The sequence below is a fragment of the Lissotriton helveticus genome, chromosome 5_1 (genome assembly GCF_964261635.1).
Source record: "Lissotriton helveticus chromosome 5_1, aLisHel1.1, whole genome shotgun sequence".
Taxonomy (NCBI): domain Eukaryota; kingdom Metazoa; phylum Chordata; class Amphibia; order Caudata; family Salamandridae; genus Lissotriton; species Lissotriton helveticus.
The window spans coordinates 1,789,786,348-1,789,813,935 of NC_136065.1; the positions used below are offsets into that span (position 1 = coordinate 1,789,786,348).

At 45.5% G+C, this 27,588-nt stretch overlaps 1 protein-coding gene across 2 annotated transcripts in view; it reads right to left on the reverse strand.

Annotated features, from left to right (window-relative positions):
• The window catches only part of TLK2 (tousled like kinase 2), a 1,564,653-nt gene that overhangs the window by 1,297,319 nt on the left and 239,746 nt on the right, over positions 1-27,588 (reverse strand). For both annotated transcript variants that reach the window (XM_078645098.1, XM_078645097.1), the window contains exon 3: positions 1,067-1,138. In XM_078645098.1, coding sequence (XP_078501224.1) covers positions 1,067-1,138 — 72 coding nt within the window. The remainder of the gene's footprint in view (positions 1-1,066; positions 1,139-27,588) is intronic.

The following is a 27,588-nucleotide window of genomic DNA, read 5'->3' on the forward strand; positions in this document are numbered from 1 at the left end:
TTTCTCCCAACGGGACCTCATTGGCATTACCTACTTGGGTGGCATTCCTAAAAGAGGGCTCCTGATGTCCTTTCAAGAGCTGCAGGAACAAAATAGCTTGTCACAAACTCAGCTTTTCAGTTACTTACAGATGTGTGTCACCGCAGCAGACAAGCAGATGCCTGAATACAGTCCTCTTGACGCAAACAAGTTGATGGGTCGTCTACGTAGGGGGGAGCAACATCAACAATTTATTGATCCCTGATTATCAATGTCCTGGATCACTCCTCACATTTACGCCGTAGGAGGGAGGGCTGGGTGGGAGAATTTGAAGATGAGGACTAGAGAGATGCCTGTCTTGCCCTGCAGAAACTAGCTTTTTTCAGCTTTATGCAGATGGGGGAGTGGGGAGCAAACACATTGTGCAGGCTGCCAAGCCCCAAATGTCGATTTCCTTCACATGGCATGGTCCTGTCCACTCGTAGAGTCCTTCGGGGAGGGAGTGACACAGGAGAGCTCTGCGGTTCTGGATCATAACATTGAATTGGGCCATCGAGAGACATTACTGGGACTAATGAGAGTGAATTGGTAATCTCGCGTGCTGAAAGGAGAATGGTGTGGTGTCCCTGGTGGCCAAAAGAGGCATTTCTCACTACTGAAAGCTCCAGGGCCACCTCCCTTGAAATAGGGTGTCGTCTACTGTTGTGAGCCAAGAACGACTCCTCTACGAGGCCCGTGGTTGCCCTCAAAAACATGAAAAGATATGGGGATATTGGTGTGCCCATTATAAACTGCTTTTCTAAAGTTACATTGTGGTTGGGGGACAGTCGGCACCCATTGTTCAAACTGTGGAACGCTATTACATGATTTTACTTCTATGTGGATGCAGCCGTGCATTACTAAAGTTAATACAATTTGGTTAATGTAAAAATTACAACCAAGTCTACAAATGCAAATACAATGAGGTGGACAGGAAGGTGTAGAAATTAGGGCCTTTTAAATGGATGTTAATTAATTAATTGGATGGCAATTAGAGAAACAATAGGTAGCAAGAAGTCCAGGTCAAACGTACTCAACTGATGCTCACCTCTAATTCTTTGTCGCTCAAAGACCCCACGCTGCATAGACTCTGGTTGGATGACTCACTATTTAAAGGACCCTGAAACGAAAAGATAACACGTTAAGCCAGACGGTCATAACATGTGCAGTGGTATTAAAGTTCAACCAAAAAAAAATGAACACATACAGGATATTTCAGTTGAAGGTTCATGAAGTATTGGTAATTAGTTTGACATTTCTGCAGGTACTAACCAAAAATTATTTTCAAATGTTATTGATATTTATCCATATTTACTTTATAGCCAGTGAAAAAAGAACTATCATTTAGTATATTTCCACGTGTATCTAACTCCTGAGTGTACACTCATCTCTGTAGGCTTTAATGCAAGTCATCATAAAAAATGAAAATGCACTTTCGTCTGAAAACATTGGCACTTTATTGGGAGCAAATCGATGATCCTTAAGGTTTCTCAGAAAATCGAATTTTTTCCAAAAAACTCTTTACCCTGTCCATAAGCACTGCTAGAGAACTTCAGGTAGTGTTTCACAACATGAATGTGCAAGAGTCTATAAGCACTGCTAGGGAACTTCAGGTAGTGTTTCACAACATGAATGTGCAAGAGAAAGAAAAACATACAATTGGGTTATTACTTATATTCAAAAGAGGGAAATAACCCCTTTTCTGGAAAAATAACAAATAGGGAACACAAAAAAAAATCGACATTTACGAGAGGTAAAATGCTAAGACATTTTTCACACAGTATTTTTTTTACCCGAACAATTGGAAGTGCAGTTCTCCAAAATATCCACCACATGAAATTGGTTAAAATGGGAACCAGACGGATTGAAGAATTATCCTTATAACACAATTCAGCAAGTGCAATGTTGCTCTTTCCTCTCAAAGAAATGTAAAGCATCAAGACATTAACATGACACAAACGCAGTAAGAAAATTATCCTGCATACTTTTTAACTATTTGCTTGGTCATCAATTACAGATTCATATTGCAAAAGGCTTAACCTGTGACACAATTTCCACAGCATGCTTTCTCGAACTATGACAAAGTTCCATTTGCTATGAAAGTCAGAAATCGTAAGAAAAATGCTACTTACCCAGTATGCATCTGTTCTTGGTATGTAGAGCTGTAGAATCTCATGGTTTGCTTAAGATTGCCATCTAGTGTTGGATCCGGATGTTTGCACTTGTTTTTCTGGAAGAAGTTTCCCATAGTCACAAAGTAGGGGACTCCTCCCTTAGGTAATAGTGCGCATGGTCACCGACTCCATCTTCAGATTGTTTTCCGCCGAGGGTGAGAGAATGGAGTAGTAGTAAAGAATAGAGAACAGCAGCACCTACAGATGGGTGGGCGCATGAGATTCTACAGCTCTACATGCCAAGAACAGATGCATACTGGGTATGTAGCATTTTACAGTGTGAGGCATGTGAGCGGTAGATCACATGATTTGCATAGACTATGCAGCAGTCTCCCCGAAGCGGTGGCTATCCTGTTGTGGTTGTCTGAAATAACGTTTTAAGTACTGCTTGACCCATGTTAGCTTGTTGTCTTGCTAACACATCTACACAATAGTTTTTGGTGAATGTGTGTGGTGTAGACCATGTTGCAGCTTTGCAGATATCAGTAATAGGGATACCCCTAAGAAAGCCATAGTAGCCCCTAACTTGCGATTGGAATGTGCTCTGGGGGTACTGTAAGAGTCCTTTTGGCTTTTTGATAACAAATCTGAATACATTTGACAATCCACCTAGCAATTCCTGTATACTACAAACAGTTGTTTGGTTTTATGAAATGACTTTGTTCTTTCAGTGTAATACAAAAGAGCTCTTCTGACATCTTAGGTATGTAAAGCTCTCTCTGCAACAGAGTCAGGTTGAAAGAAGAATACAGGTAGTTCAACCAACGGATTAATATGAAATGCAGATACAACCTTGGGTAGGAATTTAGGGTTGGTACGAAGAACCACTTTATGTAACTGGAAAAAGGGTTATTCTATGGTTAGTTCTTGTAATTCACCCACTCTCCTCAATGAAGTGATTGTAATGAGGAAAGCTGTTTTCCAAGTAAGGAACTGTAGTTCACATTTGTGCATGGGTTCAAATGGCAGACCAATTATCCTTGTGGGGACTATGTTAAGATTCCATACTGGGGCAGGTGGAAGTCTTGGTGGTATTACCCTTTTTAGCCTTCCATAAATGCTTTGATGACAGGCACTCGAAATATCGATAAATGTTGTCTATTTTAAAGGCAAGCTGCTAGGGCAGCAAGATGCAGTCTGATGGATGTATAGGCCAATGCTGACTGCTGCAAATGCAATAGTTAGCACAGTATGTTCCGTATGGAAGCATCCAGAGGGTTGATGTGATTGTTATTGCAATAAATAACAAAACGCTTCCATGTGGCTGCATAGCAGGCCCTTGTGGTAGGCTTTCTCGCCTATCTAATACTGTTCATACAGTCTGGTGGAAGGTTGAGATAAACAAACTCTATGACTTCAGGAGCCAGATGTCAAGGTTGAGCTGTTTGGGATATGGGTGTTTGATTTCTCCATGGCTCTGTGTGAGGAGACTGGAAGTTAAATGTAATTTTTGATGTGGTACCAGAAAGAGTTCCAACAGGGTTGTGACCAGGGTTGACGTGCCCATGATGGAGCTACCAGTATTAGCGCGAGGGACATATGCCTCACTTTACGAACCACTGATGGAATGAGTGGGAGAAGCGGAAAAGCGTAGACAAATATCCCTGACCAGTTCATCCATAGGGCATTGCCTTTGGACAACGGGTGTTGATACCTGGAGGCGAAGCTTTGGCATTTAGAATTTTCTGGTGTTGCTAACAGGTCTATGTGAGGGACTCCCCAAGCTGGGAAGTATGGGTGGAGAACTTTAGGGTGAAGTTCCCACTTGTGTATTTGATACCTCTGCCTGCTGAGGAGGTCCGCAATCTGATTGTTGACTCCTGGGAGGTGTTCCGCTAGGAGGTAAATGTTGTGGTGACTACCCACTTCCAGATGTCCTGGGCTAAGTGGGACAGTTGGAGAGAGTGTCCCCCTGCCCCTGGTTTTGTATGTAATACCTAGCTGTCATGTTGTCGTTTCGGACTAACACAGCTTTGCCAGATAGGTGATCTTGAAAGGCTTTGAGAACTAGAAAGATTGCCATGAGCTCTAGATGAGTGATGAGGAGCATCTTTTACTGGTGACTCCACAGCCCTTGCACTGTGTGTTGTTGAAGATGAGCTGCCCAGCCAGTACGGCATGCGTCCTCTGTTAACACGGTCTGTGGAACCGGGTCTATGAACAGCCGCCCTTTTGATTTTTTTTGGTTTTGTGTGCTCCACCTCTGCAAAGAGCGACGAGTACAGCCGCTTACCAACACTAGATCGGTTAATAGACCTTGAGACTGGTTCCACTGACTGGCTATACACTCTTGAAGTGGACGCATGTGTAACCTGGCGTGGGAAACTATCATGATGCAAGATGCCATCATTCCCAGCAGTTGCATAAACATTCAAGCTGGAAGTGACTGAGTCGGTTGAAATTTGAGAATGAGCGCCTGAATGTTTCGAATTCTGGCTGCATTGGGATACGCTAGAGCCTTCTGACAATCTAAAGTGGCTCCTAGGTAATCCTGAACTTTGGCTGAAGACGTGATTATTACTCATTGACTGAGAACCCTAGCTGTTGAAGCAGCTGAATGGTTACGGAGATGTGCTTGCGACATTGCTGGTATGTGCTGGCTTTGATAAGCCAGTCGTCCAGATAGGGTAAGACATATATGCTTTGTCTTCTGAGATGTGCAGCTATGACCGTCAGACATTTTGTGAAGACTCTGGTGGCAGTGGTGACTCCAAATGGGAGCACTTTGAATTGGTAGTGTTGACCAACTACCACAAACCTGAGAAATGTGCGGTGATCCACATGGAGTGGGATATGAAAGTAGGCGTCCTTTAAATCTAGAATAGAAACAAAATTGCCCTTTTGCAAAAGAGGCAGTATTTGTTGCAGTGTTACCATGTGGAAGTGGTCTGACTGTATGTAAAGGTTGAGTTCACTGAGATCCAATATGGGTCTGAGAGAGACGTCCTTTTTTGGAATTATAAAGTAAAAGGAGTACACGCCAGACCCTTGATGTTGAGGTAGTACGGGCTCTATGGCTTGATTTAGTAGCAGGGATTGTAATTCCTGTTTGAAAAGGCTTAGGTGATCCGGTGGAAGTCTGGGTGACTTTAGAGGAATGTTTGGGGAAGTGTTGATGAACTCCAGGCAGTAATTGCTAAGTGGTCGGAGGGGACTATGGGCAAGTCACTGTTTTGTATTGGATGGCGAGGTACTTGTATAGGAACCTCTACCACTGCCCTTGCCGTTGTTTCCTCTGTAATTGCCTCACTAGAAACCCTAGGAACCCGAGGGGTGATTATTGCCCTTGTAGGAGGACGCAGTGTCTGAGGAAGTGGTTTTAGATCCTGCTCGATAAAATGAGCAACAAAAGTAACCACGCCCTTGTGCAGACTGAAGTGCTCCTATGGATTTAGCCACTTCAGAAGCCTTCTTCATTTTATTCAATGAAGTGTCTAATACCGTCCCAAAAAGGTGTTCCTTGTGAAAGGGTATATTTAGTATGGAAGTTTCAACTTCCGGTTTAAACCTCGATATGCGCAGCTAGGCATGTCTTCTTAAAAGAACACTAGTGTTTACCGCTCTGGCAGATGTATCAACAGCATCTAGGGAGCATCTAATTTGGTTGTTCGAAATTAACTGCCCCTCACGAACAAGATCTTGCACTTTTGATTTGTGTTCTTTAGGGAGAAATTGGATGAGTTGCTCCATTTCATCTTAGTGTGCACGGTCATAGCGTGCTAGCAACGCCTGTGTATTGGAAATACGCCAGAAGTTAGCAGCCTGGGAGGCTATCCTTTTCACTGAAGCATCAAGGAGTTTAGACTCTTTATCTGGTGGGGGTGCGTCTCTAGTAGTCCGGGAGTTTGCCCTTTTCCATGCATTAGAAACTACTAGTGAATCTAATGGTAGTTGACCTTTTATGTAGTTTGGATCTGATGGGGCAGGCTTGAATTTTTAGATCTACCCTCGGGGTAAGGATACGGGCTCTAACAGGATCCTTAAAAATGTCTACATATCTGGTCATGCCTTTTAACATGGGCAGCATGTGTGTAGGCTTTTGTGTGTTTTGTAGAGTCTCGAAAAGAAAATACTCTTTAAGGGATTCTCTGTGCAGTGGGACTCCATGGTAAGTAGAAGCCCTACTTAACAACTCGACAAATCCTACAATGTCATCTGGTGGAGAGGGTTTGATAGGATGTATGTCCGGGTCTTTATCAGTGGGAGAATCAGTATTATTGTCATCCCACACGTCTCCAGGTTCATGGTCATCATTATTATCCCCATCCCCCTGATTGTCAGGTGTGTGTGGTGGTGAGTGCTCAGGTGAAGTTGGCACAGGCATAGTAGGTAGAGAAGGTGAAGGAAGAGTAAAAGAAGGAGGGGAAGGATTTGTCCCAACAGTTCTCTTCTTAAATGGTATGTGGTATTCCTCTTCTGTAGTAGCACCTCTTTTAGCACCCGTTAGTGGTGATATGTCCAGTCTTTGGGTGTACAACCAGGATTTTTTGTTTCGGATCCGGGTTGTCGATCGGATCACCGAAAGCATGTTTTTGGGTGACTTTGTCGTCTTCATGTGTTTTGGCGCCAATGGTTTCTTGGCCGGGGTTTTCGGATCCTAACTTTGTTTCGGTGCTGACGGAGGATGTTCGGTGCCAGACGAAGTCTTTGGCTCAGTGCCCAATTTGGCATGGGGCTTTTCGGATCCAGAAGGCTTTTTAATATGCTTCAGTGCAGAGCCCAAAGGAGAGGCTTCGGAAGCTTGTTCTCGGCACCCACCGGGGCCCGAGGGCGCAGGTTGGTGCGGAGCCATTTTCTTCGATGGAAGTGGAAGGTGGGGCGAGGTAGGGGCTGTACTCACGGTACGTTGTCCAATAGGGATGTCTTCATCCTCATCTGAGCTATCTTCGGAAACAAAGATGTCTTCCTGTTCCTCATCGGCTCCAATGGGCTCGTCGCCTTCCTACTCGTCCGATTGAGGTCTGAAGAGGTCCGCGATGGAACCGGCTTGTTGTCTCTGCATGTTGCATCGTCGAGCCCGACGATCGCTGAGAGTCCTTTTGGAGCGGAAAGCTCGGCACTCGTCGCAGAGATCTGTGGTCGGGTAACAAACACAAATTGCACACCTCGTGTGAGTCGTGCGTGGGTATTTCGCGTGGCACCGAGGACAGAACTTGAAAGGAGTTCGTTCCATCGACTGCGAGTCGAACCAGAGGCTAGGTCCGACAGCCTACCACAAGCTCTCCGAAATTTTCTTTAGGAATCATGATCCGCGAAGAAAGGGGAACGCGAGCGGAAACAATACCGTCGAGTGTGAATGTGATACGCGCCGAGAAGGACCAAAGAATCGGCGTTGATAACCATGCGCACTATCACCTCTGGGAAGAGTCCCCTACCTTCTGGCTAGGGAAAACTTGTTCCAGAAAAAACAAGTGCAAACATCCGGACCCAACAATAGCTGGCGATCTTATGCAAAGCATGTGATCTACAGCTCACATGCCTCGAACATTGGTATTTTTCCGCTTTTACTAGTCTCAACAGACGTTTTGAAAAAGGAACAGTGTTATGTGCGGAATGAATCAAAAAGACGGTTCTCATTTCCAAAAGAGGGCACGCAAATTGCTCTTCTTAAGCGGCCAAGCTTTTTTTTTTTTTATCAAAAGATTTCTCTCCGGTATCTAGGCTCAGAGGGCCACATTACAACTTTCCAGCAAATAAACAGATCAGCATAAGTACCACTTGAAACCCACTAGACAACAGGGATAATGCTTGGGATAAGATTTAGGGGAGCAAGGAATACTTTTTGGGAGGGGAGCCAATCAATAGACAAGAGTCATTTCCCTGGGGGGCTACTACTTTTTGCATTCTGCCCGCCTCCCAGATATTTTTAGGTTTTTGCCGTTTTTAAGTGGATTGAGTCTCAGGGTGGGGGGTAACATGAGTCACCTAGGAATGAGATCATGTATGTGGTGGGGATCTGCTTTCGCTGTAAAGTTTGCTTCCATCTGCGGTCTTTTTTGCTTTTGTCACATCCCCTGCCCGTGGAATAGCAGTCTCTTCAGATTGATTTTTTTTTTTAATTTGTTTTAATTTATTGCAGAACCAATTGTTTCCTTTATCATGGTGGTGAATCCTGTAGGAGGGTGTGGAGCTGTGGCTGATAGGCAACTTATTTTGCAATCTTTTCATGTAACGTCTATCCCTAGCCCGTTTGTACATTTCTTTTTTTACTGTTGTACTAATAATTGAATCTTTAGCTCTTTGTGATTGTCTTTCAAAGTAACATTGATTGGTGCTTTATCTACTACCTTGTGATATGTGTAATCGTTTTTTTTTTTGTTCTTTTCTAGTGGGACTTCTTTGCTGCTTGCTGTTTGTGCAAATTAGGTGCGGTTGATTAACAGTATTGACATCTCTGGCAAGTGAGTGGTATCTTTTTTGAGTATAAAGATCTTTATGTGCTTTGCACTGATGGACATTTCTTTCCAGATTTTATATGCTGGTAGTTTTACTTTCTGCTTCATTAAGCCACAGTTAGTGTATTACTTATTTTACACAATGTTGGCTATTGTTGACTTCTTTTTTATGTTCCTTTCATTAGCAAGGGATTACGGCTAACCATAGGTTGACTGATAAGCAGGTAGGTTGGTTTGCTTTTTGAATCTTCCTCGGACCATGGTTTTTAGACTGACTCTGCATCAGAGGTGGAGGACGAAAGCCAAGATTCAGGCAGTGAATTTTCTGTCCAAGAGCAATCATCCGATTACGAAGCCACTATCACTGTGGCGAATGTGCCTCTTTCGGAGGAAAACACAGGTACGCCGATAGCGCAGAAAGAGGAATCTGGTTTGCAGCCTTGAACTGCAAGACCTTCCACAGAAAGGATTGAAATCTCATTAGCCCTAAAAAACGAGTTACTTACCTTCGGTAACAATGTATCTGGTAGAGACACAGTCTAGCTGCAGACTCCTTAACTTAGAATACACCCCCAGGCGTCAGACTAGATATGGAAAACTTTTTCCCCAGCAGGACCTCTGCACGCCGGATGTCCACAGAAGTGTTGTCAATGGAGCCGTATAAGAACCACCCACCCGACATGGGGATTTCAGTTTTCTACAGTGAGACTTTTCCACGCCACAAGGCGGAGCCAAGACAAAAACTGTGAACATAGGAACAGTGTGTCAAAAAAGAACAAAACCCTTGAAACAACAATGATAAAAAAAATCATAGAGAAACAACACTATGTTGAAAAATGGACTGAAGGGAGCGAACAAAGGACTCATCCCAGGGGGCGTGGCTTGGAGGCTGATGGGACAGGCTGCGTGAGCACTGAGCTCCGAGCGAATCCCTGAATTTATCCTGCTATATCCTAATACCTGGACCCTTCTGGCGACACAGAGTGTGTTGGTAGCAGTGCGGACCAGGACTAGCGCGATCCCGAAGCTTTTCAGGGAGCCAATCGGGAGTTTTGTGCGATTTTCCGGACCAGGACAACTGAAGAAGAGGGCTCCAAAATGGCGGCGGCACCGCAGCTCTAAATCCTGAGCCCGGGTGAAAAGGACGATCGGCACAGCGGACCGAGGGACATATGCGCGGGTGGCATAGCAGGACCGGAACAGCAGAGGTCTCCTCGCGGCCCAGGTCGGGGCTGTGCACGAGGGTTTTTGTGAACAGCAGGATGCTCTCCGGTGGAGGCCCGGCCTGAGGACTGCCAGCAGTGGGGGCGGTGCGAAGACTGGGAGCGCAGGCCCGGAGACTTTACCCTTCCTGAAGCGGCGCTGAGGGACCGGGACACAGCGTGGCGGTGTGAGACTGCCTGGAAGGGTGCAGAAGGACGGCGGCGCCTGCTCCGGCACTGGTGAGTGGGGTGTGGCGCGACCCTGGGCCCCAAGCTGCGGAAGCGGGGCACAGGAGAAGGCCGCGGCCTGCGAGCTAGGGTGGGAGCGAGGAGGCACACAGGGGACGGTGAAGACGGTGAACGCAGGGCTTTCTATGGCGTTAATGGAGGCCCTTGTGCTGCGCAAGCTTGGTGACGCGGTGGGTCTAGACCTAGAACCCTTGAGTCTGCAGGACAGCGAGTAAAGGGGCACGGCAGAGCACAGAGGAGGACGGTGGGGGAGAGATCTGTCCCCAGGATAAAGCAACTTGCTGTGGACCTGGAAGCTGGCTATCTTAGGGGCGGCTGCCGAGGAGAGGAAGCACAGGAGCGGTCTGGACCCGGAACGGTCACCGGAGTTATGTGTCCCTGGCACCTGGGCTGGCAGGGAAGGGGAGGCACACCCTGAGTGGAGCTACGGACGGCGAGGGCTGCGAACTTGGACCCCCTTGGAGACTGAGGTCTTGGTTTGTTGCGGCTGGCGGCAGGAACGTAAGCAGGCAAACTGCCTTAGAACCGGCAGTGAGGGGCGAAGCTGGGACCTTGGATTCAGTATTCAAGGATTGGAGTTACTGGATAGTAAAAGGTGCGTCACGGCCTAGGTTGCATGGACTGCTGAACAGGGGTATTACTGGTGAGAGGGCCCACTGATCTTGCTGGACCACACTCTGGCACGGGCTGGGCGACCTGGTCATGGGGAAGCCAAAGGGAAAGAAGGATGGGGCGCACCAGCTGTCAGACTCTGAAGCTCCAGCCCAGAACGAATCGGGTGGCCCGGAAATAACCCCAAGACCCTGGAATGCGACAACAGTTTGAACGAATACTGGCGGCCATTGCGGATTTTCGCACTGCTTTGCAGCAGGATATTGCGCAGGTGGCGACAGGCATTGGCCTCTTGAGAGCGGATCACTCTAAGCTCGCAGACAGAGTAAAACAAGTGGAGGGCATACTCCAGGATGTAGCACTAGCCAAACTGCGTTGGCGAGCAAAGTGACGGATTCCTTGGACCGTATCCTGGCACTGGAGAGGCGGGCAGAGGACGCTGAAAGTAGAAATCGACAGAATAACATCCGTGTAGTGCAGTGTTTCCCAAACTGTGGTCCGCGGACCCCCAGGGGTCTGTGACAAATTCCCAGGGAGTCCGTAGGCAACAGTTTTAAAAGCACAGAACAGTTTCTAGTATAATTAGCAGCTTTCCAGCAACAATAAAAGTGTCAAGATAATGCCAGTGATTAATGTACCTGCTGGAGGAGAGTTTTGTTCAGTGGCAGCTTTGACTTAACTAATGTAGCACAGATGGTTAATGTGCCTACTGCAAAGAACGTGTAACATGCATTTTAAAAGCAGTATTTTATGTGAATAGGTTAGTGGTTACTGCTTTTGTCACAGAGATTCTTTTGTTACTGTGCACTTCATAAGTGACAATCGTAATGTAGCAGAGGGACCTATAAACTGTCATCAAAGAGCTGCTTGCAAACTGCATGGTACCAGTTAGTAACTTATGTTTTTTCCCAGTTATTCATTATCCTGATGCTGCTAAAGATTTATTTGGGTGGAAATACATTTTTAATGTTAAAATCAGTGCTAGCCACTGTGTTATGTTCTGAATCCTGAGTTTGTGCTTTTCCAGACCAAGCACTCTTTAAACATTTTATATAAACACTGATTTACATGTATGATTCAATGTCTCTATATGTGTGATGTAAAGTGCTCTGACATCCTACAATGGTATGAGAGATGCTATAAAACAAATGAAATACATGTGACAGAGGGGCTATTACTTCAATATAAAATACTACGGGCCAGATGTACGATCTGTTTTTATATGCACGAACGGGTTTGCGAACCTGTCTGCGCATGCAAAAAGCTATTGGGTCATGTACATTGCCTATTTCGCGAGTCGCAATTTGATTGCGACTCGCTAAATAGGTTTTGCAACTTGCTATTTGTAAGGGGCATTCCTTTTCAAATAGCGAGTCTCAAAACCATGTACAAATATTTTGCGGTCGCAAAACACTTGCAATTACCACCAAGTAGATGGTAATGCATTCGCAAATGGGAAGGGGTCCCTAGAAAATGAAACAAAAACGTTTCATTTTCTTTTTCTTAAAATGCATTATAAACGGGCTGCATTTTTTATTTTAAACTGCTTTATTTAAAAGCAGTCTGTTGTATCTAAGATTTAGTACAACACAGTCCCAGACATGGTGGCCTGCAGAGCCCAGCAGACCACCATTCCTGGGAGGGCTGGCATTCCCAATGGGCTCGTAAATTGCGAGAGGCTCATTAATATTAATGAACCTTTAAATTTGCGACCCCATTGCGAATCTTAAACAGTGTTAAACATTTCATTTAGCGACTCGCAATTTGCCACTCGCAAAGTGTCGCCAATTGCGAGGCGCTAAATGAAATGGTCGTACATCTGGCCCCAAAATCCTTAGTACTTTGAGTATTTGTTTTGTGTGCACAAGTGTATATTTTGTTTTAATTGCTGTTTTAATATTTGAAATTTAACTCATACAAATTGCTTGTGGGTCCCCGGCCTCCAGTGGTGACTCAATGGGGGTCTTCAGGAGTCAAAAGTTTGGGAACCACTGGTGTAGTGGGTCTGCCAGAAAAAGAAGAGAGGTCGGACAAGGTGCAGTACCTGGAGAATTGGCTGAAGACGGTGGTGGCTCCTGAGGGACTGTCCTCCTTTTATAGGTTGGAACGGGCGCATAGGGTACCTGCGAGGCCGTCACAGCTGGGGCGTCCACCCCGCCCAGTGGTGGCTTGACTGTTACATCACAAGGACAGGGACTTCTTGCTCCAGAAGGCGCGTACCGAGGGCCCATATCAAGTTGGAAAAGGCAAGGTAACTCTATTCCAGGATTATACTTTGGATGTACAGCGCCGCCGAACGTTCTTCCTGTCGGTCAAAAAGGAGCTCAGATCAGAGGGACTCCAGTACTCCCTGTTCCCTGCCAAAATGAGAATAATATTGGATGGTAAAACTCAGTTCTACGACACCCCGAGGCGTGGAAGTGGTTGAAATCCTACAGGGCTGGAACGGATCGAATGGAACTCAGGGCCCCGGACTCATTAGGGGATCATCAACTTCGCAAGTCACAACGGCTTCGACACAGACGGAGGGGTCTGCGAAAACCATCGACGTCACAAACTGAGGTAGAGCGGCGGGGGCGCTGAAAGCGGTGTCGGTGCTATCAGGAGACCTGCTGACCCAATCGCCGGAGGGTACGGACTCAGAAAAGGACAGGGCACATTCTGACGCTGAGATGTCGGAAGAGGATAGTTTACGCATGCCGCAGGTCACTCCTGCCACAGCTGATGGACTGTTAGATGAGTAATGGCTGTACTTTGGGAAGTTGCTGTTGAACTGGTGGGAGGCAATGGGGAGCTTGTGGTCGCTATTGTGGCTGTGGGGCGTTGGAGCTTGATAGCCAATGGAGGGGGGGGGCTTTCGGAGGTTGCTCTGTGGTGCAGAACCGGCGCAATTTGTGGGGGCTCAACCGATCCTGAAGTGGTGCGCGGGGGGGGGAGAGGGTTCGGTGTTTCACTGGGGGATCTGAGCGGGGTTAGTCTTGGAGCTTACGTGGTCACCTGTGGTCACTGAGAACCCCCTAATTGCCCATAAGGCATACCCGCAGTGACTACGGGTGGGCTTAGCTGTGTGTTGAGTGTTGGTATGGTTTGGATGGGGACTGGCCGTTTTGTTCTAGGACCTGTTCTTGGGAGGGTGGAGGGGCAGGGCTGTTGGGGACATGGTTGGGAGGTAGGGGCCACTGGTGTGTATATGCTTAGGCAGGACGAAGTGTGGGACTTGATCTGCTGCGACGGGGGCGTTACCTGATTTGCGTTGCGTCACTTGGAATGTGAGGGGACTGCATACTATGACGAGACGCCATAAAGTCCATGGATATTTAATCACGAGAGGAGTACATATAGCACTGCTCAGGAAACCCACCTTACAAAAGCAGAAGGCCAGGCGTTACAACGCAGATGGAGAGGCCATGTTTTTAGCACGTCATATTCCGCATTTGCCCTGGGGGCGTTGGTTTGGGTGAGAGCAGGGGTCCCTTTTCAGGCCATAAAACAGACAATAGATCGTGAAGGTAGATTCGTAGCGGTGGAGGGGCAATTACATGGTAGGGATATAGCGCTGTGTAGTGTATATGCACCAAACATAGACCAAGCGCGCTTCCTAGACCGCATGTCAGGCACATTAGCACATTTCTTTGCAGGCTCAGTGGTGCTAGGAGGGGATTTTAATTCCATAGTTGATGGACAGATCGCACCCTCCCTTGGCAGAGTCCCCTGTCCGTAGGCTGGCCAAATATAGACTGGATTGGCAAAATAGATGGAACCTAGTAGACATATGGCTCAACCACCACCCACGAGACCAGGACTACTCTTTTTTCTCAGCGATGCACGAACTACATGTTAGGTTAGATGCAGTTTTATGCTCTACATCAATAGTTCGTACCATAACACACTCTGAATATTTGACTAGGACACGGTCCGATCACAACCCGTTGCTGATTACCATGCATTGGATGGCGGTGAAATCTGATATTGCCACTTGGAGATTAACCCCGAGACACTTGATGACCCGGTTTTCCAAAGGGAGGTTGGGGAAGGGATAATGCACTACTTTACGGAGAATGAAGGAACTGCCTCAACTAGGGCAGTGGAGTGGGACGCCTTTAAAGTGGTGATAAGAGGGCTCTGTATTAGCAAGCATGTAGGAGTGCGGCAGGTGCTACTACAGGATGTGGACAAGGCAGAATGCAGACTAAGAGCAGCCGAGCTAATCACTACTATACAGAACGGAGAACCGATTCATCCAGTTCTCTGACTAAACCAATACCAGGAGCGCCCTCGTGTGGTTCCTGTCTCGTGCCTCTCCTTGGTTACATCGTCATTATCTTCCGGATCTACAGACCGACACCCAATCGTGTTTGCCGGCTTACCTCACACCCTCAGCAGGGGTCCCGGACGGGATCCTGTAAGTTCTTATTTCACTTTTATTTTCACGGTGCTACACTTGCCTGACCTCAAGCCAGGCATACGTCTTTACAGGTGCCCCCCATTGAACAGTGCTGATGAGACTTGATAACTTAGCCAGGTCGAAACGCCGTCGACAAAGATAAAGAGACAGACCTTTTTGCAACAGTTATTTATCAATTTCAACTGCTGCACTTCAATTGTATATACGTGTTATTTGGTCGTCTCTCTTTTACAGAAAATGTACAAATGAAACCTTATGTTGTCTACAAACTATTTTGTTTCACTCTAGAAGTGTAGGTTATTTTTTGGTTTAAATTCACTTGGGACACGCCATTACGTTTTTTGATTACATATGTGTTTATAATACATTAGAAACTGTGTATAAATTGTTGAGATATGTTTACATAAATGAGTTATACATTCTTACCGAGTATATGAATTGAATTTGAATTTTAAAATATTTATTAAGCGCACTTATACCGGAACGGTTTCATGGCGCTATGCAGCTTATTTGTCTTGACATTCACCTCAATCACCCTCATCGCCATTGTGCGCTATCCTGATCATAAACTAGTTCTAACTATTCCACAGGAGCCATTGTTCTTTGTTAAGTATTTAAATATAAAGCACTCATCCCAGCAAAAGTCCCATCAAAGCGAAGAGCGGTTCTACCCCCCCCCCCACCACACACCCCCCCCCCACCACACACCCCCCCCCCCCTTTGAAAGGCAATGGTAGCGGAAACGAATGACATGACAAACGAAGCAACCACAGGATGGAACTGCATGAAAAACAACCTGTAACCACAGGATGTAACTATAAGGGACCACAATACTGGAACAACATGTCCAGAAGTGAACAACAACATAGAATGTGCACCACAGCCCCCACAGTGACCCATGAACTGTAGCATAGTCAGGTAAAACCACAACCCAATCAAGATAAACGAGAGCGGAGGGAGGGTAGAAGAAAATGAGAATCTCCACACCGGAGGAAACCTGAAGAAGAACGTTGAAATACAAATAACTAAGCCACCCAAGAACAAGAATGGGTGGAGAGCTAATGTGCCAACACAGAATGACATGCCCTGCCCTGCCCAGGAGGTAGGGGAACTAGTGCACCCCTCAGGAAGACCAAGGTCGCCTGTAGGGATGCAAGGTGGTAAAACCCCACCTGGAGAGGTCCTCGCAAAATGGGGAGAATGGGTGGGCGTTAAGGAATCCTCGGCTAGACTGTCTCTACCAGATAAATCATTACCGAAGGTAAGTAACTAGTTTATCTGATAGACATCTAGCTGCAGATTCCTTATCTTAGAATAGATACCAAAGCTATACCCCATTGGAGGAGGGTCTGCGAACGAAATCCGCCAAGTGTCCAAAGAACATAGTCCGTAAAGAAAAGAGTGAAACAAGGTGAGGGCCACAAGGCCAGCGCAGCTGACACCCAACTCAAAGCTCAGCATTGCCAGCGGAGTGGACACCAGACCAAGAAGCTCAGGGCGGAGCATGAGCAGGGGACGCTAAGTGCCACAATCCGTCAGAGGACCACACAAGGCCACTGTCGGTCAGACAGGGACGAGCGAAATCACAGATGCAGAAAGGCAGTGCACAATGCCATAACTTCTTTTTAAAAGAGGGAAACTGAGGAGAGGACCCGAGATCCGTAAGAGACAAAGGCCCAGCGATGGGACTTAAACATGATGACAGATTCAGAACACACAATGTGAGCAGCACAACATCAGGTGCCAACAAACGACATGTCAGGGCAGAAGGTATCAGGCCGAGACATACGCACCACGACTATCAGAAGATACAGAGGTGCAAAATACAAGAATCCACGGAACAGACATTGCATACAGTGAGAACACCACACAAAGCATCACTCGAAGAAGGGGAACAACAACAGCATGTTTGCGTCGACAGAGAAGACGTGCGCAGCACCAGGGAGCCAACCAGTCAACTGTACCAACAGGTGCAAAGTCCAAGGGCCACTACCAAGCAAGACACCCCTGTTGCGGAGGGAGGAAAAGAAAAGATAGATAGAAAAACAGAGAGGAAATCTTGGACAAACCCCACGAAACCACAGCAGAGAAACCCTACATGCTTGCCTACACACGTGCGCACGCAGCACATAGAAATATACCAAAAGTCAAGAGATCAACCACCAAGGGGAAACTGGAAGAGTACCCCTAAAGAATAGAAAATCGCCCAAGAGGTACCCACGGCACTGATGTTACACAAATCAGGACATTGAAATCCAACCACATAAGAAAGCGATCCCAACGCTCCGATCGGAAAGGGAAGATCGAACCACCGTGCCACAGGCGGGAATACTGACCACCACACCAACGAAGAAGCAGAAGAAGTCAGTAACTCTCAAACATAGAATGTCTGAAAAAGAACAGACCTATGTACAGAATGACGCCAGAAAGCATCCGTAGACAGAATACGTCTGTTGAAAAGCACAGCAGAGGCCAGGAGGAGAACACCTGAGCAGTGAGCGGCAATGAGCAGAACAAGCATTTACATAGCCAATAGGTCTCGCCCTTGGGACCTTATAAGTTTAGCCGGAGCTATTGGCTTTGACAATATCTTTAAGCTATGTTGTAGAGCAGTGTGGTGTTTAGTAGAGCCATACCCCAATCACAGGAGTGAGAAACAAGAAACAGGTCGCAGTGCGATACTGTGCTACAAAAAGAACTTTAAAAACATAATTGCATTTATATTCATCAATAGCACTTCACACATGATTAGACACAACAGCATTGAAATCACGTATTGATTGAAATTATGTGCTTTGTACATGCACGGCTGGCAGTGTGTTATAGTGTATGTACGTGTGCACGTGAGGGTGCAGACTGCGCATTACAAAGGTTTCTTGAAACAGCTACAATACTAGCACAAACTGCACTACTAACACCTTATGGTGATACAAATGTATAGTGTTGCGGCTATCTGGAGAAGCAGCACGGTTCTTCTGGGGGACTGCACCCCGTGGCCTCTTTGACACCAATAGATGATTTTTTGGAAAGTGCATTTTTTATGCATAATTTCCATGTGAGACACATGAAGACGTACATTTTACAGAAACTCGGTAAGCCAGTGCTGCCCTCGGTAACAGACTCATTTGCAAACACCCGACATCAAAATTATGAAAGCTTACAGTATTCTAGGCAAGGCTCGCTTCTGAACGCAGCGGACCGATAAAAGTATTTATTTCTGAAAAATGCTCGAATTGCATATCCAATTCAAAGAGCTTTGCAGTAGCTGAGATGTTAACTGCACTGCCAGCAGTGTGATGCTGAAAGGAGCGCATTTGCGCTGTTTTGACACACCATAGACTGATGTTTCGAATTGTCTCATGCTGAGGGACCCCCACATGTGGCACTCCCCTGGTGACGCCCCAGCCCCCACCGCCAACACATGAGGTTAACAGAGATTGAACTTGCCGTGGCGCGAGCCAAAAGTGCACGCAGGAAATTAACATGACAAAAAGGATGTGGGAGGGAGGGAGCGAACCGCGCATTTTTTCGTGAGGTTAGTTACACCATTTCCTGCGCAAATCTTATTTTACACAAGCATTTACAATGCAATAGGTATCGCATGACAGAAAGTTTGAGCTATTGGCGTTGCACATGATGCAATGCCAATAACTCAAACTTTCAGAAATGCGAGACCTACTGAATTGTGGAGGGCGTCTGGGCGCTTATTTTCAGAGACAGCAATGGAGCAATAAAAGCACCCATCAGGGGAGGACTGTGTATAATGGGCTGCATTGATATTATAGCCAGATATTTATCATTTGTTGTAATGGGGGGGAAACACAAAAGTAATATTATTTAAGTAAGTGATAAAGGGGGATAAAAGAAAATTACGGAGGACACAGGCTGTCTGAACATGCAAGATGCAGGGAGAGATGAAGACGGTGTTGTGCAGCTAACGCTACATTAAAGTTCACTTTTACCCAGTTTGTGGTGTGCAAAGCACAAGAGCCGTGAGAGCTGCTACCTTGCCTGGAAAAGCCTAGCAGCTTTTTTTAACGGCTATTTAAATGCAGATTCCGGGGGCGGGAAGTGTTGTTGGGGCGAGCCAGGGAGATGAAGTAAAGTGCAAGCAGTGCCCTGAGCTGCTGCGAAAAGACACCCGCTACTCAGAGTGTACTCCACTCACTAACACAACAAACCTGACATGTTGCTTTCCCACCTGGACTGCACACGATCGGCATAAACTGCAGAAAAATGTATTGTGAACAACGGAAGTCTGCACTACCTCGGAGACATGGAAAATCGTGCTCCATAAGTTTGGAAATCCAAAAAAATAACAATAGATGGGATAGATAAGGAAGCCACTGCAGTCTTCATATTGCTGTACTAGTCCCTTGATGGAAACTGCTATATTTTCTGCAACCGTGAGTTGTGATTTGTATTTTCTTCTGCTTCAGATGCTGCATTTTGTTGATAATACTTGCATTGCAACAGGACCAGCCTGATTGTGACCGTCTCTTCAAGGTTCGGCCCATCCTTATTTTCTAAATCGCTTTTCAGAGATCTACATTCCAGGTAAAGAAATAGCTGTGGATGAGTCTTTGGTCCTGTTCAAGGGCTGTTTGCTTTTTAGGAAGTGCATTCCTGCCAAGAGGGCATATTATGGAATGAAGATGTATATTTGGTCAGAGTAGTACTGGATCGAGCTATAATTTCAGGGTGTACACTGGTAGGGATTCTTCTATTGGCCCCCCCTGGTTGCTCGTCCACTTTTGGAGTTAGTGAGAAACCTTTGTGGGAACTTCATAGAGGGCCTTTTAACGAAGAACACACACATAGATAACTACTACACTGGTGTGCAATTGGTCTAGGAATTGTTCAAAGTGGACAATGAAGCATGTGGTATAATATGCTCCAACAGTAAGGGTTACCATAAACCGTTTGTATGGAAAAAACCTCAGAGTGTGCAGTGCTTTGAGTAGTGATTAACTTCTACCTGTGAATTTTCAGACAGGAGAAATGTCCACATTTTGAAAACCATTCATGATTAAAGTACTTCACCTGTGACATTTTGGGGTCAGGTTGCTGAAGTGTGCAAACCTGTGTGCATTTCAGGCTACAATAAGCACATGGGTGGTGTAGATAGAGTAAAACAGATCGCAAATCCGTATAAGAAGATGGCTGTCTATTTGTTTCATTTGGAATCCTTCAATACTTTTGTTGTATTCAAAGATTGTTCTCCAGATTCAAAGATGACTTTTGCTCAGTTTGAGCCGTCTGTTGTAGGCAGCCTTGCTGTAGTTGAACAGGTAAGTGTTTCTAGAGAAAAAGGGGTGTAGGATTTGTCTTAACTGAAAGATCGCCACATTTCCGATTACATTCCTCCTACACCCAAATAAAACTTTCCCTGTAGGAGATGTGGAGTCTGTGTCCGAAGAGGCGTGCGAAAGGGGAGTCGTATGCACCGACCCGAGTATCATTCTAATCCTGTGATATGTGTGCCTGCAAGTTTTAAATCATACCACATGGAACTCAAACATTGGGACCAACCGTGAGAGAAAACGTCAACTGACTGGTCTGTATCATTTTATATTTCTTATTCAGTTTCAAGGTTGGTGGTAGGTTGATATATTTAGTTAGACCTGTTGTGTTTGAAATCATAGTTGGTTTTTCATGTCAATCAAATTGGGTTGTGTTTTATACCCACTAAGGATGCCATCAGACTTCTTTATACATTGGATAACACTTATCTAATGGTAGCAGCACTGGGAAGGTGTCTGCGGCCCCTCGGACTGCTGCTGCTGACAGTAGAAGGGTCTGCAGTTAACCCTCATGGCGTGCTGAGGCAGGCAGTGTGGGAGCCTGCTTCCTTCCCTGAGGCCAGCTGGGAGATCTTGCTTCCCCTGCCATTGGAAAGGCACTAGCGGTACCTCCTTGGCAACTCTGGAGGAACAATGGAACCGGCTCCTCACCTTCCTGCCTTGTTGGGCTCCGAGGGCTTACAGAACAGGAGACTGCCTCCTTCGCTGCAAGGCTATGCGGACCAGGGGCTCTGGTGGGTGCGGCTGCCTGTGGTGCCCTTTGAGCCTAGTGGCGTGCTGTGCTGCAGAAAGCACAGTGTCCCGAGCCTTATGCTGGTCCTCCTGTAGTACTTTGCGGCTCAACCCTCCTAGCCCTATGGACGGCCGCAGGAGACTGCGTCCTTTATCCACAGCCCTGTGTGGGCAATGCCCTGCTTGGCAGCGAGCCATGGGGGGGGGGGTCTACAACTGCAGCGCTGCCTGCACCTTCGGGAGTCCAAACCTGCAATATCGGCCGTACAGGCATGTCAACCTTCACAGACCAGGAGTCTGGGACGCCAGTGACAGCGCATCAGCGAGGAGCAGCTGCCTGGAAGCAACATAGTCTGACATTTTCTGCCCCACATGGTGCATTGTCAGCCATGCCCTGGCGCTGATCGGAAGGTCCCCACAACAACGAGAATGGTTGGAGCATGAGGTAGGGACCTGTAAAGCAGCTGGCACAGCCTGCAGAAGAGGTACCCCTTCCTGCTGTTTCTGGGTTGTGCTTCCCAGTGGCCCTTGAGTTAGTGGGGTGCTCTGGACTCTACCAGCAGTCATATGGAGAGGTACTGTATACTGGCCTGGCCTTACTCCTGGATCGGTGTGGCTACGCTTTTCACGGGGGGCTGGGAGGGTCCACCTATCTGGATGCTGTTGTTGGGCACTCTTGGGCGCAGGTTCAGACTTCCACCATCCTGCATTATCTGCTGAAGCACACTTTCTAGATTGAAGCTAATCGGCTTTGTGGACTCTGCTGAGCTCTCTTTGGCGCCTGTCTGGTGTAATCTGTGACGCACTCTCCCAGTTACATTTGCCTCCAATTTCACTCAATAGGCAGTTGCCAAACCATCACCCTCAGCCGAGCTGAAGCTCATGAGTCTGTCTGTACTCGATACCATATTTCTGAGTGTACTCACTGTCACACAGCTCCTGAAATCTTAACCTGTGGCTGTTTGCCATTACCGGAGGAGTGATCCAATCTTTGGACTGCTCATGCTGTACCACTCCATCTCACTGGCGCAGGTGGTCACAAGCGGGCCCTCATCTAAGTGCACTGCTTGTTAGCTCTCTGGCTTTGCCAACGCTTCTTCAGCAACTATGGGGCATCTTCGGTCCGGATCCTTTCCTACACCCTTGCATTCTTCAGCCCCACCCGCGATTGACCCACGTGAGGTAGTCTCCTCAGAACCCTCCAACGCATCTACCACTGTCGACGACACACTGGGCATTGACCTGGCTGGCATAGAAAAGTCCTGAGTGTCAAAAGAGAAGATGATTGTCACAGCACTTACAGATCACAATCTATTAAGCAACAATCACAGCAAATTAGCTAAGTAACTACTATTAATCAGTCACTGGCTACCCTCCACCAGGAAACTCATGATGCGCACAATCTGTTGAACACACTACGTGATCATGTTCAATTTTAGAGGAGAGGGCAAAGGATGATGAAGGCTGTTTCAGTATAAACAATGTTTGTGTGATGGGCCTCCCTGAGAACACTGAGAGCCAGGACACAGTAACCTATTTGGAAGCTTGGTTCCACAATTTTGTTCTTTCTACTGTCCTCTCGCCCTTCTTTTCTATTGAAGGTACACCGGTGCCGGGAAGGTACACTGGTGCCGGTAAGGTGGCCCATCCCTGGTGCCCTGTTCAGAGCGCTTGTGGTGTGACTGCTTCACTACAAAGACCGTGATGTGATCCTCAGAGAGGCTCGCAAGCTTGACAACCTTACAGTGACTAATGCATGCATGATGGTTTTCCTAGACTATGCATCGGCAATACAACATCAGCTCTTATCTGAAATGTCAAATGCAGACTCCGGGAATCTAACATTAAATTCTCTTTTCCATTCCAACTAAGGCTTCGAGGTGGTACATTTATCTTCTTCACTGATCCTTAAGAGGTCTGAGTGGAGCGGCACAGGTCTGCGGATGCCTCCTCATTAAAGTCACTGGTAGAGTCGACGAAAGGCTCTGGCGGGTGCCGTTAGAAGTACCAGTCGCAACTGTTGTCGCAGCCATTACACTCGCCTGACCGGGAACACGTTATACAGGAGAGGCATTCGGAACTGCAGGCAGCTGCTGGCATTCCGAGATCCTGTTCCATCTTCGGACCGTGACGGAGATGGCTCGAAGGCCTATATTTATGACATTCCGATTTTTCGATTCTCAAATAGAATTTGTGGAAATTGCTATTTGGGAATCGCAAAACAAAATGTATGCAATCTGCTAATTTCTAATAGCGATTCCTACGGATTCCCTATTTAGGAAACGCAAAATAGGAAATAGCTAAATTCCTAATGGGAAATCGTACAAGTTACACATATGCGCCATGGTATCTTCAAACACTGCAGTGGCTTTATGTGCTGAGGAAAATACCATTATAGTCTCTTTTAATAACCTAATGACCCTCTCTTTCAGTATTTTAACCTCATTTTAAGAAGGCTTGAATAACATGCGTGGGCAATATCACTACATTTCGCTTTTTGTATTTGACAGGTGTCATGAGGCATGCACTGTATGGGCACACTTGCATAACTACCATAAACATGGAAGTCACCGCCAGCCACCCGTTTCACATACAGGTCCCCATATCAACAAATACACACACACACCACTACTCCTAGATAACCTGTGTGGTGAAGTAGACAGCAGTGAGACATGCATCAATGAAGTACAGGGTGATGTGCAGAAGAGGAACACAGGGTAATGTGCATCAGTGGAGTGATGTGCACGAGTAAGTACACCGCAGGGAAGCACTGGTTTACACCCCTAACAAGAGCACTAGCTGTTGCACAATGGAGCTTTATGCATTATTTGGGCAGATGGGATGCACAATAAGGAGTACTTTGTGATGTACAACAGGTGCGTGTGATGTCTGAGAGGTAGTTTGTTGCCCTCATGTCAGATATGAGCAGCTTATTTTGTCATCTTTTTAGCTTTGTATCCGGGAATTTGTAATATTTTTCCATAATAAATGCATGCCTCCAATAAAAAAAATGCAAAGAAAAATATATTGAAATCAGGTAAGCGACTCACTGACTTTTTAGAAGGCAATATGGAAGACAGAGAATATTTTGGTCTTTCTTTTTCAGCGGGCAGAATACTGTTGTGGGAAAGTGCCATACTTGAAATAGGCTTTTTTTCTTCCGCGCCTCACAAGAGCACACATGCAGATACAGGGCTATTTAGAAAAAATATACATTTTGAATATTTGACTTGTTTGTGCATTGATGCCTTGATGTGCCCTGTACTTTTTCTGTGTCCATATTCTGTATGAAAGGTGTATCTTAAGTAACATTTTCATTTATTTGGATTTACTGTACTCCTTTACAACTTTTTTATAGTGTCTCATGGAATAATTCATTGTAATGGGATGTGTGAAAGACAACAAACTTGGGAACACTGCTTGCTCCGAAATGCATAATCATGGTCTACAGATTAGTTTTGACATATTTGGGACCTTATTTCATGCTTTTTGGGGGCCTATTTTAAGTTTGCACCTGGTTACCATCAGATCCAAGTCAATGGTAATAGGATTTCCTAATTGCCCTTTTCGCAATTAGGATATGGTATGTACATGCGGTTTTAGATTCGCAAAAAGGAAATCCCTATTTGCGATTTCCTATTTTGCAAATCTACTTGGTAGAAATCTCATTTTGTGATACCGCAAATGCCTTTGTACATTAGGATACCTTTGTACAATAGGAAAGGCAGTTTTGTATTTCTTAACAGCACATATTGTACATATGGCCCTAAACCTTCTAGCGATGAGGGATCCTCAATATCGTGCTAGCCTACATCGGACTACGTCACTCTAACTAAAGTGATTCCACAAACGGCAGACAATGTCCTTTAAATTCTTCCTGGTGGTGGGACAACTCTGTTTATCTCTTGTTTACATATGACCTTGCTGTAATATATACTATTTTTACACCAGCTTCTGCATTGCTTCTCAGGATTTTAAGCTCTGAATGCATGTACTTTTAAGTTACCACCTGTTGCCTGCACTGGAATAATTTCTTAGTGTATTTGCAGTCATGTACAATGGACGCATTGCTGTATTGTATGAACATAATCACCTACTTATAGGACTGTAGGCGGAACTCTCTTTCTCTAGTTTTATAGTATTGCAGGAGCTCTGATACTATTGTACAGTTTACACTATGTGTAAAATTCCTCTGAGGAATGGCCGGCTCATGAAGTCTGTTCCTTTGATACTGACCATTCTAGTTTGTTGAACTCAGCAGGCGTCTTAGTTCATCATCCTCCAATGTGATGGGCCTCTCACTTCTAGGACTGTCCAACTGTCTATCTTCTAGGTTGGATATTGCGCTTGGTATGGCTTTTGCCCAGTCCCTCTCAACTTGGTCCAGGCCTTCATACCTGTGCTTTGAATCTGCTGAAGGATGCCTTTGTTGCTAATATCTGACTTACACTGGCAATATGTTGGATATTGTGTAAGTTTGAAAAAATGGGCCCCTGCATACAAAATAAAATTGCCAACCGCAGAGAAAATACCAACAGCTGAGAAAAAACCTAAGCAGGTGACATTATACATGTGTGCAGGCACAATATAAACACAGCAGACAATAGAATTCCAATATATCAAATAACATACGACTGCTTGTGTGATCAAATTATTTTTTAATTATTAAAAGTGATCACCCGTGAAAAGATACCAGATAGTTTTCTGCATAGAGAACTCAATACTTTTATATAATTTTTAAATTGCAATGAATACACAGAATGATTCACATTTTCTTATACACTTATTAACATTTTCCGACTTTTTTTCATTTCTTTGTGTTTAAATAGGCATTACATTAATTGATCAAACCATAACACAATAGAATGAAGGTACAAAATGCAAATGGCTGAGATGATAAAGGTTAGCGGTATGTTGACACACTACGCGCGTTTCGGCAGAGATGCCTTCGTCAGGAACCCGTCACAACATTCACTACAAAGGATACAAAAAATGCAAAATCACTGAATTTATATGCCCACAAATACTACGTGAATATAAAATGATCGTATTAGGCTTAAAAATATATATTAGGTAGGTCAAAAACCACGTGACCATACTTTAGTTTGTTTAGTGATGAAGAAAACGTTGCAGTGCTAATACAACAGAATACACTTAGTACCACAAGTACAGAATGGAGGATATAACACCCAGATATGTGTTAATGAAACAGTAGTTTAAGTGCCTAACAAAGGCCAGATATTAACTAAAGAGAGCAAGTGCCCCTATACAAGTATCATTCATATGGATGAACCGGACTGTGAATCTGTGTTTAAATATGGCAAATCCCAAAAGTTCAGTATGGCCCATATGACCTGAGAGAAGCAAGTCCAAGAGGGGTCATGCTCACAGAAGCTGGACTAATATAGGCAGATTACCTAGTGCATCAAAAGGTACACTGGAAATAGGATATTTCTATTACTGTGGCATATCCTAATAATGAGTACAACGGAGGATAAACAGAAAACTGTTATGCCTGGATTAACTCATCAGCCATTTAATCTATTAAAGTGTTGTCTCAAATAGTAGCCTGTACCGAATATGTGGCTGAGTGTTCCACAGATGTTATGGGGAACAGCAAAACGTAATAGTTGCTCTTGAATCTTGAGTAATATGCATGCCACAGTTCACCGATGTATACACTGTAGACAGGGCAGGCTGACAATGGAAGACAACAGATTATATAATTAAGAAAAATACTAAAAACTGGTGGATACACCTGCTAGTATGTCCAAGATATCATTGTACATCTCAATACGTTGCCCTTAAATCACTATCTAAAGGAACAGGCAGTAGTAGAATGGAAAATATGCAACCTAAGGAATATGCTACTTACCAGTATGCATCTGTTCTTGGCATGTAGAGCTGCAGAGTTGTACACTTAGCAATAGATCGCCAGCTGGTGTTGGGCTCGGATGATTGCAAGTTGTTGTGTTCTTGGAAGAAGTCTTTGTAGTCACGAGATAGGTGACTCCTCCCTTGGACAATACTGCGCATGGTCATCGACTCCATCCTCAGATTGTTTTTCGCCATGATGGGAAATGATGAAGTTAGTAGAAGTAAAGAGAAAGGATGTCCATGCGTGTGCATCTAAGTAAGATGAGTACTGGAACGGATACAAGTCGCGGGGAGCCGGGAGGGCGTGTACAACTCTGCAGCTCTACATGCCAAAGAACAGATGCATACTGGTAAGTAGCATATTCCTTTCGAGGCATATGAGCTGCAGATTGTACACTTAGCAATGCTTGTGCAGCAGTGTCTCCCATAGCGGTGGTCGCTTGTATCCGTTGCAGCATACTGAAATAGTGTTTTAAGGACAGCTTGGCCTACTGCAGCTTGCTGCTTGGCTTGCACAACAACACAATAGTGTTAAGTGAAGGTGTGTATGGTAGACCATGTTGCTGCCTTGCATATGTCCTCTAGTGGTATGTTTCCTAAGAAAGCCATAGAGGCTCCTAG